The sequence below is a fragment of the Schistosoma haematobium genome, chromosome ZW (genome assembly GCF_000699445.3).
Source record: "Schistosoma haematobium chromosome ZW, whole genome shotgun sequence".
Lineage (NCBI taxonomy): Eukaryota > Metazoa > Platyhelminthes > Trematoda > Strigeidida > Schistosomatidae > Schistosoma > Schistosoma haematobium.
In genome coordinates this window covers 76,560,813-76,578,503 of record NC_067195.1, presented here as the reverse complement: position 1 = coordinate 76,578,503, position 17,691 = coordinate 76,560,813, and the positions used below count along the sequence as shown (strand labels likewise).

The following is a 17,691-nucleotide window of genomic DNA, read 5'->3' as shown; positions in this document are numbered from 1 at the left end:
TCTGATATTCGTAGCATTTCCATTCACAAACTAGTTCTCATGGTAACGACAAGTTGGAGCCATCAAAATCTCCTAAATGGTCACTTTTTTCAAAGCGTCGGCCTCAGGAACATTTGCCCAAAATCGACGAAACTTCATCTATTTCGAATTTAAATATATCTAACGATATGCTTTCTAATCCAAAGGATTTACAGCAAGCTGCAGCTTCTGCTCTGTTCACTGGCAGCAGTAAACGTTCTCTAGTTTTAGTTACAAAATGCTATGGGGTCGTTGGAGTTGTACGATTTCTACGTGGTTATTACCTTATCTTAATTACTAAATACTCAGTGGTTGCACAATTAGGTGAACATCAAATCTGTAAGGTCAGTACACGTTTTAAACGTTTTCTTGTTTTTCTTTTCATTCAAAACGAATCAGCTGGAAAAACGGGGCTTTATTAGTTAGTTAATAAGACACTGTTATTATGCTTAAAATAACTGAATTAAATGACTCAATCAATATGTGACTTCATGCTTGACCCTTCCTAAAGGACACATAGTTTCAACTTCATCAACTGGGAGTTTTCAAATTTTAATTGACAGCATAGTTCTCCATGGAGTTTACCACTTCATGAACAACTTATATGGTAAGCAATCATTATTATTTCAACTTAAATTATCATCATTGGTTATATTTTTACGATGTCATAGTAATTACTTACCTGTAGTCGCATAAAAAGACATTTTCATTAATTACTTGTCTCATCAAAATTTTAAATGTTTAGAAGCTACACTTTCAAAGGATATGGAATCCACTAAACTCAATTCCATGGTTTTTATTAGTATCGATAGGTCTTGACATAGTGCATATGCCTGACAGTGCGGAACAACCTTTCATTATTTCCATTGATTTTGCGATAGATATTACTTTGTAGTAGTAACTATCTCCAACCAAACATTTAATCATGTGCATTGAAGAACACTTCATTTGTTTAGCCTCCAACTTTTACTTAAGTTTTAGTAATTTGATGCACTGTAATGACTGGATTAAATGAAATGGAAGGATGTCCAATTTATTCTTTGTTTTAAAGTATCATTATGATTAGTCACTTATTTGGTTAGAAACAATCGGTCAAAGGCCTCGTAAACTAATAATTATCCCTACTATTTCCCTTCGGAAAATGGAAATAAACTATGTGTTGCATTAGTTTCTGTATGAAAACTTCTTGTTGTCTCATATGTTAATTTACTCTGTTCAAGCAAATAGTTAGTATCGATAGCCCGTACACAATGAGTGTTTTGGTTTTGGAACTTAATTTCGTAGATTTTTCCTATCAACCTACACGTTGATTTTCCAGAAAATAAACGGTACGTTTCTTCTCAAACTAGTATTTCTGACTCAATTTAAAATGGTTTGGATTACCTCATTGTTGATATTTTTTAATGAAACTCAATCAGTTTTGGTCGGCATATGGGCATCCTGCGCGGATTATCCTGATGTGATCATTATGACGATAAGAAAAAACGCGTGTCCTAGATTCCGCTGCTAGCCATATTTCGTCTATTCTATATCTAGCCGTATTTCTGTTCTTGACACACCTAATAAAGTTGATAAACTTTTCCGCCTTGTAAGAAATTCCCATATGATTATACTTTGGTGGTTGTTAAGTGCATATCACTGACAGAAACAGATACACCCAGTTGACTGGTAAATAGTTTGACGAAATCGCCATTTAAAGCAATTAGTCCCTTTGATAAATTTCAATAATGTAATACATCTAAATCGCCATTGTTAATTCCTATGACAGCCCATTGTAAATATTATCATGATCTAAACTTGTTACACTGACTTTCTAATTTGATGTATAATCACTTTACTATCCTTTTATTGCACATTGGTCTCAACACTTTATATTTTCTTGTATTCAAAGGTTGAAGATACTGCTATACTTTATATTCCTGGCAATGATTTTGTTGATGAACGTGGACTTGCAAATAATGGTTCCAGAAGTCATTATTCTTCAATGTCTTCTTTAAATAGTACAGTTTCACAAGATCTCGATAACGATTCTTGCTCTAATGAAGATGAACAACAAACAGGATTATTTCATCTTATTAAAAGTTCTATAGGACGTAAGAAACTCTCCAGTGATGAAATGCGATATTTAAAGCTATTTAGCAGTGTAGATTTAGCTAGCAACTTTTACTTTAGTTATACCTATGATTTATCTCATAGTTTACAATATAATATGGAGCCTGTAAGTTCTATAATTTCATTTATTATTAATTTTCGTTGTCTACTAAATGTACATTAGTTATCACCAAATGGCTAAATAGTTAAAAAAAGTGAGAAAAATTGCAGAAAACAAGCTGATATGAAATAATTAGATACATAAAATTTGAGGTAGAATAAATGTGTGTGTATAGTGTTGTATGAGACGTATTTCTATAATCTTTTTACCGATTTCCTCCTCATCCTGTTTTTTGTTATTTTTCTTGTTGCTGATGAATACATACATGTTATAACTGGAAAGAAATAAAATCACAATATGCTATTATCCTTACTGCTTGGTGATATTTGTACTTCGGTCTCCAGAATACGTGATAGTTTTGCAACCTATAAGCTAGACTTTTTTCTTGTTGGTATCGCCCTCTCAAGTTTAGCCGGTATCTTAGGAGCTATTAGGCATTTTAGTATGTGACAGTAACCTGATTGGAACCCATAAACAATGTTACTGCTTCGTCGTTATACCTATTTTTTTTCGAGAAACTGGATATACTACAGTACCTCTTAATTCAACTCTGTCCCAAACGGCAATAATGGTTCGGTGAAATAGTGCAAATAAACTAACTGAAAGTTATAGTGCTCAAACTGTTCCATGTACTGTCTTTAGTGAACATGTACTACCGTCCATATCAAAACATAACTAACGGTTCATTCATATCATATTCTTAGTATTTCTGCATATATTATCAGTTTGTACACTATTGATAAGTTTATCACCACTGAATCTATCTTTTGCTATGGAGTGTAAACAATCACTAAATGTCGTACTGTAAAATCATTCCACTCAAACTTTTATGCTATCTATTACACTCACTGTTTCACATTCGCTTTGTAAAATTTATTCAAAATACTCATTTTTAAGTTACTTGGAGATCATGTTATTCCAGATAAAGTAGACTTGAATTTATTTCTATTATTACCTAAAAATTTGTATAAGCCTGATCAGGCCTGTAAGTTGGCATTTATTCTGCACTAATTTGCAAAATATAGGTTTTATTGGAATAAACGAAGTTTCAATGGGTAACACCCATAACATAAACTAAATAATTAAAAGGGCAAAGGAATTCTATCACATGTATGTAAATATTTTTTAAATAGGTAAAATGCAATTGCTTAGTATTAGCGGTACATTACGATAGGTAAGAATCAAATATTACCAGATCCGGATGTTGATAACAACATAAACCCTCAAATAGTAATGGGTGGTATAGTCTGATACCCTAAAGGAAGCGATCAAGGTGGAAATAAATTTATATGGAATAGAAGGGATCAAATACGGGTTAGTGTTCAACCTATACCATTTAAAAAGAGAGTTATCAATGTCGAAGTGTGTCGTCCTGCCTTTTGATCAACAGAAATTTCATACTTAACATTTGATTACACGGTTTTATATTATACTATCTAGCTTTCTTCAACACCTATGTAAAGTTTCTTTGTTGAGAAACGTCAAGAATACTGATTGATGGCTAGTTTCTTATAGTTATTAAGCAAACTTGTTGAAATGTTTGGGCATCATTCATGCTTATTGACATGAACCTATGTCAACCACACACTAATGATCCAAAAACCTATACTTTTGTCTCGAACTCACTAACGATCCAACCAGATTGTTTTTCCTTTAAAAAATCCTGTCGCAAAAATATCAGTGTTGTAGATGTTTCTAATTATACTGGCGAACTGTAATCGATATGGTTGATATCTACCATTACACGATGTAGTTCTCCAAATATCCTGCTCTTTTTTCTTGGATTGTGATAAACACTCAGCTATTAGAAACATCTACATATACTTCTTTTAGAATTTATATTTTTCCCTCTCGTTCTTATGAATATTACTTTTTTGCACAATGAAAAAATATATCATTCCGCTAATAAATACACAAGTTTTATTCACATTACTGTTCCAGTGTAACACTAAAATATATATTTGTTGTTCATAAAACATGTTCTACAGAGCATCTCGTTTAGATTTCCTTATTACTTTGTGATTTAACGATACATAGTTAGTTTTCGATCATATATGCCAGTCAAAGTATGCTCATAATTCTGTGAACATGCAAGTCTCACACTTAATTCTTGTCCCATCTGTGAGTATCTATTCCATAAGCTATACCACATAGGTATCATGCTATTTAGAGCGTGTGTAATTGTCTGATTTCTTTTTGTTTTCAAGTTATTTAAGTCTGATTGTCAAGAATATATCCATCTGCTAACATCAAAATATATACCCAATGATAAGTATGTTTGGAATTGGAGATTAATTCCACCGAGATTTCGACCAGGGTGTAACCGTAATGGCTCTCGTCTCATTAGTGATCAGCCTGAATGGTTCACTTTGTTATTTCATGGTAGTATTAATCAAATAGCCTTATCTGCTTGCCGAATGCCAATGATGGTTACTCTTATTGCTCGTAGATCAAGACATTTCGCTGGTCGGCGATTTTTGAAACGTGGTGTTAATCTGGTTGGTGATGTTGCAAATGAAGTAAGTATGATTCTGTGCCCGTTCTTTTAACTTTATCATGCAATTTTAAGGCAGCTTTTCTCTTATAACGGTAATTCCTTATGCATTGTGATTCGTTTTCAAAATCGATTCTCGAAACTAATTAATATCATTTAGAATCCAACTAAAGAGCATCATATATAAAGAATGCCCCCAAATGCCCTGATACGGCCGAGAGTGGGGAGAGTCCGCCCTCCCTCTCGAAATGCTCTCACATGGCCACGCGTATATAGCCTCTGCCAGGGAAGTCTTACTGCCTTCTCGTGGCATTACTGTTGTTTACCAAATTGTGAACGAAAAGCGAATGTCCGGCGCTTTAACCAGGTCGGTGGATATGGAGGATCCAACTAGGGGAGTTGAAAAACCCTGATTTCAAACCAATGGTGCACATGGGCTCCAGTATTCTGAAGGAACAAATGGCGTATGAACCGATTGTTGGTCACCGGCTACCATGGGATTGCATCTCCTTACGTTAACCTTAGTATAGAGTGGCTCGTAATAAACAGCGAAGCGGTCGTACAAGGAGCATAAAAGTACTACTAAATTTTCATAGCAACAATAGTGATTTAATTGTAATATCCTAATTAGTAGAAAATTGAATTTCTGACATTTCTCGGCTTTGTCTAAGTTGATTCTTTCACGGAATCGGTAAATTTCCAGCATAGGGTTCCAGAGATTGTTAAATTTCATTGGAATTATGAACCTATCTAAGTTAGACCACCATTGGAAACCTGGAAGCACTGGACTCATAAGTCGTGTAGGTTGAACGCTATATACGAATCCCAAGCTATTCCCGTAACCCGCAAACTAGAACTACACAGCGACTTGAACTCCAGAGAGAAGACACAAGTATGAGAGAAAACACTTTATCCCAAGGTTCATTTTAGTACAGAAAACCAAGGGTATTTATAGATGTTGGCGTCTGTTAAATCAACATCATATTTCAGCCAACCCGTTAACGTCATATTATGCTACCGACCAATGGTAGCACGCCAAGCTGGAATTCTCGAACGTTCCATCATACTCTGATTGGCTAGGGCCCATCGGCTCCTTTCTGGGCCTCTGGAGGCTCCGTTGAAGTTCTCCGGAAGCCGACCCAACACCTCCCCCGAATGAGATTTCTTTCTGGGATCTACTTGTAGTTTGACGACTGGGTTGCGACGGCGTCCCATTATTCTTGTCGTCTTCCTTGTCCAAGGCTTCTTTTCAATGTTCCTGGGCGTTTGTGGCATTGGTGCGTCTAAGATTAAATCTAACGGAAAAATCGGCCGGTTACTTCGAGTCTGCACCGTTCTTTTGTCCTTGAGGATTTGATTTGTGTGACGTATACATGTCCCAAAAGCTCCTCGAACTCTGTACAGTACTCTTCCCAGTTTTTGCACAACTTCGCCCGGCTCCCATCGGTTCTTCCCGATGTAGGATTTAATGTAAACTTTGTCGCCAACACTGAAGTTTCGGATACTTGGATCGTGACTGCGCTGATACACTAATTTGGATGGCAGCATGGCATCGAAGACGGTTCGAATGCGCCTTCCAAACATGGCTTCCGCGGGAGATTTGCCGTCTGGAACATTCGGGTTCGGAGTGGATCTGTAGGATGTTAAAAATTTTGCGATCACCTACCCGGTTGTCCCTTCTCCTCTCCCTTTCAGAAGTGCTCTTTTCAATGTATCCACGAAGCGCTCTGCCTGGCCATTCGATTGAGGGTGATACGGGGGAGATCGTATGTGCACAATGCCATTAACGTCGCAGAAGTGCTTGAATGATTCTGCAGTGAATTGTGAGCCGATATCGGTCACTAACGTCTGCGGAACTCCAAAGCAGCTAAACAGGTCGGATAATTTGCTGATTGTTTCACTGGCTGTGCAATTCACCGTGGCGTAGATTTGTAGCCATTTTGTGAGCGCGTCTACTATGACTAGATACATTCTTCCTCGTATTGGACCGGCGAAATCTGCATGCAGCCTCTCCCAGGGACCATTCGGCTTTTCCCATTGTTGCGGTTCACACTTACTTGGACTTTTGGCTGCTTGTAGGCACGATGAACAATTGCGGCATCTGTTTTCGATATCTTGATCCATCGTAGGCCAGTATGCGTAGCTTCGAGCCAATGCTTTCATCTTATTGATACCAGGATGACCGCTGTGGAATTGTTTCAGAACCTTGTAGCGTAATACTTTTGAAACAATAATTCTGTCACCAAACATAATACATGAGTCGACCATCATAAGTGAGTCCCGTCGGCGAAAGTATTGTAGCATTTCTCCTTGAAAACGATGGTTCGGCCACTTAGTGAGAAGATAACCACTAACCTCTCTTAAAGTCTTGTCATTTTCCGTGGCTTCTTTGATGGCCTTGAAAGTAACCGGTAAACCATCAACTGCGTCTTCCAAGACTCGATGTACTTCTGTTTCCGTCTCGATTGCTGCCACCAAAGTGTCTTCTTTCTGTTTTACTTGTGAACCAATCAGTCTAGATAAAGCGTCAGCTTGTCCAAAGTCAGTAGTGGGCTGGTACTTGATCTTGAGGTCATAACCCAAGAGTGTAGTTCCCCAACGTTGCAGTCTGTTTGCGGTGTATACAGGTATACCTTTCTTCGACCCAAAGATGGCTAGTAATGGTTTATGGTCAGTTAATAGGGTGAACTGACGTCCAAATATCATGTGAAATTTCTTGACAGCGAAGATAATCGACAATGCTTCCTTCTCGATCTGACTATAGTTACGTTCTGCTGACGTTAACGATCTAGCCGCATGTGATATCGCTTTCTCGGATCCATCTGGCATGATGTGAGAAACAACTGCTCCAATGCCGTAGTTTGATGCGTCTGATGCCACTACAATGGGTAAGGATGGATCGTAATGGGTGAGCAGCAGTTCCGAGACTAGTACTTTCTTGATTTCATCGAAAGCGGCTTGGCAAGTTGCAGACCAACTCCATTTTACATTCTTCACCAGAAGGTTATTCAGGGGGGCACGTAATTGATGAAGGTTTGGAATAAGAGCTCCATAATGGCTAACTAGTCCCAAGAAGGATCGTAGTGTGGGGACATCCGTCGGTCTGGGCATAGTTTTCACTGCCTGGGTATTCTCCGGATCTGGTCTTCTTCCATCTTTGTCGATTATAAACCCAAGGTAGCGTACTTTTTGCATACAGAAGTCACATTTCTCTGGACGAAGTCGAAGTCCATATTCGGCTATTCGCGTCAGCACCTGGTCAAGCTTCTTTTCTAAGTCTACTCTATCTACTCCCATAATTATTATATCATCTAGGTAAGCTGCAGCACCTGAAACATCTTGTAGAATAGTATCCATTATTTGCTGAAATATGGATGGGGCCGTCTTGACTCCGAAGGGTAATCGATTATACCGGAATAGACCCTTGTGTGTGTTTATAGTAAGCAGGTTTTTAGACTCGTCAGCAACAGGGATTTGTAAATAAGCTTCTGATAAATCCAACTTTGCAAAAAGCTTACCTCCGTTCAGTTTAGCAAAAAGATCTTCAGGTAAGGGTAATGGATACTGATGAGTTTCTAAGGCTTCATTCAACCCGGTTGAGTAATCAGCACATAAACGAACGCTACCATTAGTCTTCTTTACTACTACTATCGGTGCGGCCCATTCTGAAAAATTCACTGGTTCAATGACACCTAGTTTCTGAAGTCGTTCTAGTTCTTGTTCAACCACTGGTAGAGCAGCATATGGTACGGGTCTCCTAGGTCGAAAAACGGGAGTAGCTGCAGGCTTTAGAGTTAACAGTGCTTTGGCCTTCGTACATTCTCCCAATCCTTCTCTAAACACGTTTTGGTGTCTTTGTAGCATGGCGTTTTTCTGATTCCATTCTGGGGTGTTGTCTGTACTTACTCGTCTGCAGATACTGTTGATAGAATGATCTGCTAGTTTAAGTGTTTCTATAAGGTCCAACCCCATTAAGTCTAGTGCTGGCTTCTTAGTAAGATACAATGTTGCATTTGTTGTTACCGTACCTTTAGAAACAGTGCATGGCACTTCTCAAACAATATTCAACTTCCCCCCAGATGCATTGTGTGCCAGCTGTGTTGTTGGGAAAACTGTGGGTCTCCCAATGTTCTTCCATGTTTCTGGGCTGATTAAAGTAATATCAGAAGCTGTGTCCAGCTGAAGGCGGGTACGGTGTTTATTAATATTCAAGGTCACATACTTTCTTTGGTGGCAACTTCGTGCTCTGTTATGTGATACCAATATCTTGTTGGTTGGAGCACTATATCTGTATTTCTTCGAGTAGGGCTTCAAAGAATGTCGTTTATGGGTTCTTTTTCTGCAGCAGTTTTCTTTATGTCCCTTCCGATGACAATTGCTACAACAATGTTCCTTATATGGGAAGAACCTTTTATAATGCCAACCCCCACAAGACCAACATGGAGATGAAGGCTGATTGCCTGTGTGCGATACCTTTCTTGAGCAAGAACTGTTCTTCCTGCTTACAGCATGAACGTATGGCAACTGGCCATTATTTTCGACCATCGAAGTGTCATGCTTTAGGTTTACCAATCTCTGACACTCTGTGGTTACTTCTTGTAGTGTCATATTCGGACATTGTTCAATTTTACTCAAAATTCTGGTTCTAATATCGGCGTCTTCGGGAGATTGTAGGCTGCACACAAACACGAGACACTTAAACTGGTCTTCTGTCATTGCTGATAGTTTGAAGCGCTCACATTCACGGTTTACTAAACCCGCATGCTTAACCCAGTCATCATCACCTGCTTTTGTCATCTTGAGACATTGATAGCGAATATTAAACAAGGATGACTGTTCAGTAAAGATTTGCGACGAAATTTCAATCGTTGCATCAAAAGAAAAATCTCTTGGATTCTTTGGTAGGATGAAATTACTATAGCGTTCATGTTCCATAGTCCCAAGTTTTCTAAGAAGTATTCTGACTTTTGAAGCATCATCCAGTTTGCAAAGATCAATATAAAACAAATCTTCATACTTCTTAAACCACGACTCAAAGGTTACACCTGCTACACCATCAAAATTAAATTCATGGATGGCATTAATGACTGAATCAATATATGATACTTGAGATTCACTAGAAGCAGGGTTTTTCTCGGACAGGCAGAATTTCTGCACCAGGGTTTCTATGATTCTAATTTGGGACTCTTCAAACCTCTTTTCTTGACGCACCATATAAGCTTCTAATTGCTCCAAGGAAATATTCATTGTGGTTTTCATCCCCGTCGCCACTGATAAGTCGTGTAGGTTGAACGCTATATACGAATCCCAAGCTATTCCCGTAACCCGCAAACTAGAACTACACAGCGACTTGAACTCCAGAGAGAAGACACAAGTATGAGAGAAAACACTTTATCCCAAGGTTCATTTTAGTACAGAAAATCAAGGGTATTTATAGATGTTGGCGTCTGTTAAATCAACATCATATTTCAGCCAACCCGTTAACGTCATATTATGCTACCGACCAATGGTAGCACGCCAAGCTGGAATTCTCGAACGTTCCATCATACTCTGATTGGCTAGGGCCCTTCGGCTCCTTTCTGGGCCTCTGGAGGCTCCGTTGAAGTTCTCTGGACGCCGACCGAACATGGACGGCCGTCCTATCGTAGTGCTTCCAGGTTTCCACTGGTGGTCTAACTTAGGTTCATAATTTCAATGAAGTTAATGCTATAATCGATAATAATCGCATACAAATTCAATCCATTTCATTCGGTTATTTATTTATTCTCCGAAGAATCAACTTACATAATGCTGCGAAACATCAGAAATTCTGTGTTCTACTCATTGAGACTTAACAAATATCAATATTAGTGAGAGCTTAAGTTGTCTGGTTGTGGACATTTAAGACTTAACTTCGATCAATCTTTGCTGACATAAATCCATCCTGTGCAGATTGCCTCTGTGGAGATATGCCTGACAAGCTTATTTTGTAAATAGTTCTCAATGTTATTTGTATTTACTTTGCCAATTTTTCACTGTATGTACATTTATCATTAAATGACTGTACATGTTGTTTAAGTGAATGATCTTGAACATACTTTCCGTTGTGTAACTTACATAGCATGACATACTGTTGATTGCTAACAAATACATTGTTGCACACATATCCCTCGTTCTACATTCATTTGTGATTGAGTTAACTGAAGCCTAAATCAAATATTATCTACATTTACAGACTGTGATTGGGAATATATCATACCTTACATTGGATTGTATTATTGGAGAGTTCATCAACTTGGTTGGAATCATCAAGCATTTATAATTGTGAATTTTCAGCACCAGACCAAATCCGAACACGCATCAATTTGGTGAATTTAAGTAAAGTCCCTATTTTCTATTGTATTTGTAACAATTAACGTATATACACCAACGAATCCTCTCAATTCATCACAGTCAGACGATAATATTTTAAGCTCGATCGATACTATTTCCGAGTTAAGACTACCGACATACAGCGTTAACAACCCTAGAATTTGGTTCGCACAAGTAGAAGCACTATTTTTAGCGAGAGGTATGCGCTCTCAAGCTACCAAATATGCCCACGTCGTCGGTGCACTACTTATTGAAATAGCAACGGAAGTTGGCGAATTGATCGATAACGTACCTGAAACCGACCCTTACGACAAGATCAAAGCGGTAGTAATTCAGCGCACATCACTTTCAGACGAAAAACGTTTACAGCAACTGCTTACAGCATGCGAGTTAGGGGACAAGAGACCTTAGCAGTTGCTGTGACACATGAAACAGCTAGCCGGCCCCTACAAGCTAGACGAAACACTACTTAAGCAAATGTGGTTCCAACGGTTACCACGCAATGTCAGACAAATCCTCAGCGTATCAGGAACCTTTGTCAATCCAGATGATTTAGCTGATATGGCGGATAAAATGATGGAAATTTATCCTGACAGTCAGCGGCTAAACGCCATACAAACTTCTAGTAAAGATTTTACGAACACCCCCCCTTGACATCCAGCAACAATTAACGCAATTAACAACTCGATTAGCATCACTATAAGCCACCATTGCGAGTGATACCAGCAGATACCAGTTTCCTGCTTGGGAGACATGGAGCGATGTCTAGACAACGATATTTTTCTGGCAATGGATCTATACTGTCGGGACTGTATGCTCGCAATAGTGGCTTGTGGCGAATCAAATTCTAGGGTTGTTAACGCTGTATATCGGTAGTCTTAACTCGGAAATAGTATCGATCGAGCTTAAAATATTATCGTCTGACTGTGATGAATTGAGAGGATTCGTTGGTGGGCTATCCATATCGATAGGTTTATTGGGAGAGTACATGGTACGAAAAACAAAATAGACCAGTGTATCAAGTAAAAAAAATGTAAACAGTATAACCTCTATAATGGATTCAAGGCTCATCAGGTAATTGTGGTTGACCAGACAATGTACGAGCGTTAAAAATATTAACAAAGTTACTTAAGATCAATAGTAATGTTAATGTATATAAGTTAATTGTTACAAATACAATAGAAAATAGGGACTTTACTTAAATTCACCAAATTGATGCGTGTTCGGATTTGGTCTGGTGCTGAAAATTCACAATTATAAATGCTTGATGATTCCAACCAAGTTGATGAACTCTCCAATAATACAATCCAATGTAAGGTATGATATATTCCCAATCACAGTCTGTAAATGTAGATAATATTTGATTTAGGCTTCAGTTAACTCAATCACAAATGAATGTAGAACGAGGGATATGTGTGCAACAATGTATTTGTTAGCAATCAACAGTATGTCATGCTATGTAAGTTACACAACGGAAAGTATGTTCAAGATCATTCACTTAAACAACATGTACAGTCATTTAATGATAAATGTACATACAGTGAAAAATTGGCAAAGTAAATACAAATAACATTGAGAACTATTTACAAAATAAGCTTGTCAGACATATCTCCACACCTCTATATGGCCACTTCGCCATAAATTGTTTAAACTGATGGATTGTGGGTAGCAGTGGAATCCAAGGTGTGTATTTTAGCCCATTTAGAACGAAATAGTTGCATTGAGGCAGTCAACACATGATGTACATCCTCCAACAAACAATAGTCAAAATTCAGTCATTTATACCAATCACGAGATAGCTCAAACTGTTATTTATAGTAATATAAACATTATACTCGTTGAACAAGTTAGTGGGTGTTTGACTCAGTAGCTCAATGAATAACGCGTTAGCATTTGAAACGAAAGATATTACATTCAAGTCTCAACGTGAGTATCAACACTGATATGAAGGTATATCCAGCTAATGGGTTTGAAACAAGACGAAACTCACTTTCTGGTTTCCTCTACTAGCCACCGTCCATCTATTATATGGAGCTCTAAAGTTATTTTCTATCACATTAACATCACTAGTTGACTGAATTTGAAAAATGTAAATCTTCAGATTCTGTTTCACTAATGATCAGCGACATATCTACCACAAGATTTTCATGTCTTCATTTCAATTCACTGTGGGATCAATAATCGTTATTGTAATCCATTTATCTAGTACAGGTTTTGGACGCTACATTCTGAGTCATAATTTTTTTCTGAATCTCTCTATGTATGAGGTATAATGACATAACTTGATCGCTCAAACCAAAGTAGAAGGCTAGGGTTCGAATTCTAAGAAGCTTGATCACGAAGCCAACCACTGCTGTATTAAGAAAACTCGGAAAGAAATGAAAGAGCTTTCCAGTATTCTCTAATGTTCGTAGGTTCTTTAGATGAGGCCAGTTACTTCATTGTGAAAACTATCTATTATGTCAAAGTGAAGGTGATATTTTTATTTATTTATGATCAAGTAATATCTAAAATGTAGTTCAGTCGTTGGTATAATTTGTTACAATACATTACTTACAGTCAAAGTGAAACTCAAATTGGTATTTAATTCCTTGGTATAAATTTGTAGTCATAAACTTACTCTCCTTTATGGAAACTTCAAAATTTAGCAAGCACTAGTGGCTTAGAATTTAACTACCTGGATTTTATTAAACAAATTACTTTTTCTCTATTCGTTTCAGAGGGTATTCAAAAAATTCTAGCTTCCTAGGTGGAATGTAACTTGAACTTTCCTGTCATTCAATAAATTTATATAATTTCATATTTATTCTAGTATTTCTCATATTTCATCAGTTACAATGATGAGTCATGAATATCACTAACCGCCCAACCATTTTAGTAATTTTTTAAATTAATTTTTTCGATAATGTAATGAGAAATTTTCACAGGTTGAAATCATGAGTCAGTTGAAGCTAGACCACCATTGAAAACCTGGAAGCACTGGACGGCCGTTTCGTCCTAGTATGGGACACCTCAGCAGTGCGCATCCACGACCCCGCACCACGCGGGGCTCGAACATAGGACCTACTGGCTTCGCGCCGGTCTAATGGTTAAGTGCTCGCGCGTTACACAATAATAATTATTGTGTACAGATAATGTAAAATTCACATTTGAAGGTGAACACTTCAGACAAATAGATGGTGTAGCTATGGGTAGCCCTCTAGGACCATTGCTGGCTGATGTGTTCATGGGATATGTTGAAAATTTAGTTGAAGACTCAATTCGAAAGATGGGTCTGTATAAACGATATGTAGATGACATAATAATCGTAGGGGATAAAAGTGAAGACATAAACCGCTTGTTAGAAGAATTCAATAGTAGTCAAAAGCACATTTCTCTTACATGTGAAGAAGAGAAGAACAACTAACTTCCTTTTCTAGACATCCTGATTAGTAGGAGAGATAATGGTTCCATCCAACGTTCTATATATAGAAAACCAACATGGACAGGACAATATCTTAATTTCCATAGTCACTGCCCTATTCATTACAAACGCGGTTTAATAAAGAGCTTATTCAATAGAATCAATCGTATTTGTACTAGTGATACTATTGAAGTAGAGATGAAGCTCTTGACTGATGCGTTAATCAATAATGGTTATTCTTTGAAGTTCATAAACCGCTGGAACGGTTGCAATACGACTAGACCTATGATGCTTCTGGCACCCAAAAAGCGATTTTATATTACGTTACCATTCACAGGTGACACAAATAGTCTCATGTTGAAACGAAGACTTAAATTAGCTATCAATCGGACATTTTATGCAGCCCAACTTGTCACTATAGAGAAGACAAGGTCTATGCTTCCCCAAAAGCCCAAACAGCACGAAAGCGATTGTGTCTATCAGTTTACATGTATGAGACGTTATCAAATATCTCTCAGAAGAGAAGCGAGTGGTGGACCCGCTGTAACTTTTTTCATTTCCTTCATATAAGTGTGTGCAATTTCTTTAATGAAAGAGTTTTCGCTGGTTGCAATTTTCTTATCTGAGTTGCTTGTCTGACTATTATTAATATTATTCGCTCTCATGCACTTATTTCTATTCATTTTTTGTTGTATGCACCTTCCTTTATCTCTTCACAATCTTTTTTTTATTATGTGATGCATATATTATGGTGTCTCTTGTACCAATGTTTACGCGTTTGAGTAATAGTAACAACGTTTGGTGCTACTCAACTGAGAACCAAACTAGTTATCATGTAAATACTATTTCTATCAGTCAGTACAAAGTAATCTATCGTTACTTATCCATTGAATTTACAACAGTCCTACTTGGAAAAGTTATTTTTTTGTCACTGGTCTTTACACCAAAATCCAAATTTCTTTTTAGTCTAATTTTTGGACATTCTAGAAATAATCATAAAACATCAGTGGTAAGTAATATAAACTGTTAAGGTGTTTGTTGGCCACAGTAAAGGGAACCGATTATTTAATAATTGTTTGACGCGTCTAAATTATCCCAGTAATTCCACTTATGATCATTTTCTAATAAATAATGCTAACGATTTTTAGCTACTTGTGCTTCCCTGTAGCATATATAGTACAATATTCATGCTTACAAAATAGATAGTGTATCTGATAACTTACTGATTACTGATTAAATGTAGCGAAAGGTCTGTCTGATAACAATTTTACATTTTCTTATTGTGAATCAATTCAGCTATATCCATTTATACCTGGGGAATGTAGTTGTGTCTATCCTTCCACCGTGTGATCGTGTAATAGCAACTAGATGTTTAATATGTGCTTTTTTCATAGGTTTCAATGTCTAATGTCTTACAGGTGAATTTAAATGGGTTTTTCTTCAGGTGGAAACAGAACAAATAGTACATGATAGCTCATATTCATTTCTTCGTCATGGACGCGTTTCATCATATGTACAAATGCGTGGTTCTGTACCGTTATTCTGGTCACAGGAGTCTTCTAAAGTTGTTGTTGGCAGACCGCCTTTAGAAATTTTAGTAAGTTTATGACATTTTTAAACAGTGACACATCAACATGTTCTAACGTTATTACCTTTTATTGCTCATTTTGCGATGTCTGTATCTTTAACTTTGACACTGTGTGACTCTATCCTCTCAAGAGTGCTGACATGTTTTTCTGACGACTCCTAACTGGAGCAGAACTTTCTGATGAATACTTCCAGTTATCCTCCATCAGGACGTGATTATAGTAATATCGAGTCACTTAAATTATTGACTACGTTGCTTCAATACGAGTTTAGTTAGTACATCATTTTTCGATATCTTCCAAAAGAGCACGTATAGGTCCAAAGAATATGTTTCTATCACTTTTTTTAACGTTAGGGCATAGTGATTCCTCATATCTCCCCCTCAGAAGCTATGCAATTGCAACCATTGTTGCACTATTAACGAAAGTAACTTAAACCTTCTTGGGAGATTTAACAAAATATTCAAAATAAACAAAATTTCAAAGTGTAGTACACAAAAGAAATCCTAAATAATAATAATGAGAGGAAATATCGATAAAATTAAAAGAAGGACTAATAACTCAAATAGGATCAGAAAATGATTTGATAAGTGCTGTTAAAACACCATGATTTGTTCCAGCATACAAGTAATGGAAATGGTGGAACATTAACTACTCTATATTAGTAAGTAGTATATCGTGGCACACAAAAGGGCCTTCAGATAAATGAAACTGAACAAATTTATCATAGAGTATATTTCAGTTTCATATTCAACGACTTAGTAAAGTAACTATATATTTTCAAAATCTTTTTTTCGAAATTCCACTGTCTTAAAAACTATGGACAGTACTGTATAGGAGAATATAGTTTGTATTATTTAAAATCACAGAATAGTTAATGATTAATTGTACTTTAGTTGGTGTATTTTTATTGGGATTTTAATTTGTTAATGATTGTAATTAATTTTCCGTATCTTCAGCGTGATGATCCATTCTATGAATCGATGGGTTTACATTTTTCTAGTTTACTTAAACGTCATGGATCTCCAGTTATTGTGCTTAATTTAATGAAAAAACGAGAGAAAAGACAATTTGAAATAATTTTATCTGATAGATTTGAACGTGGAATTACCTATTTAAGTCAAGTAAGCTAATAATGTTATGTATTTATTGTAATTGAAATAAATTTTAGCAAATGGTGTAGTCTAATTTAGAGAAAGGCATCTTAGAATTTTTCATTAATAGTTAAGACCCAATGCCGTTTTTGTATGTACGTCATCTAGTGATTGTGAATGAAAGTGATTCACAAGGTAAACGTTATTTTTTGTTGATCATAATGTTTTCAACACATAACATTGTCAAATTCATTAATACATGCCTTATTTCTGGCCTTTGTAAAATATTATAATTATGGACTTATAACTGTAGAGTCTGATGATGAAGTTATTGAAAACAATTGTTCGCTCAAACATTTTTCATTTTTGAATATTCTATGGGGATTTTTAAACTGCTGATCATACTGTTATCAAATCATTAAATAGTTAAATGTTCATATGAACTGTTTATGTAACTAGGATTGACAGAAGTCGATGATAGAAGAGATATTAAATGACACCAATAGTACATTTATTGTAAATCAAAGATATTA

At 36.7% G+C, this 17,691-nt stretch overlaps 1 protein-coding gene across 1 annotated transcript in view; it reads left to right on the top strand.

The window, feature by feature from the left end:
- FIG4 (phosphatidylinositol-3,5-bisphosphate 5-phosphatase) overlaps positions 1 to 17,691 on the top strand; it is a 44,516-nt gene that overhangs the window by 3,628 nt on the left and 23,197 nt on the right. The window contains exons 3-7 of the mRNA XM_051212338.1: positions 15 to 362; positions 1,910 to 2,236; positions 4,438 to 4,749; positions 15,923 to 16,075; positions 17,024 to 17,188. Of these exons, the coding sequence (XP_051072514.1) occupies positions 15 to 362; positions 1,910 to 2,236; positions 4,438 to 4,749; positions 15,923 to 16,075; positions 17,024 to 17,188 (1,305 nt within the window). The remainder of the gene's footprint in view (positions 1 to 14; positions 363 to 1,909; positions 2,237 to 4,437; positions 4,750 to 15,922; positions 16,076 to 17,023; positions 17,189 to 17,691) is intronic.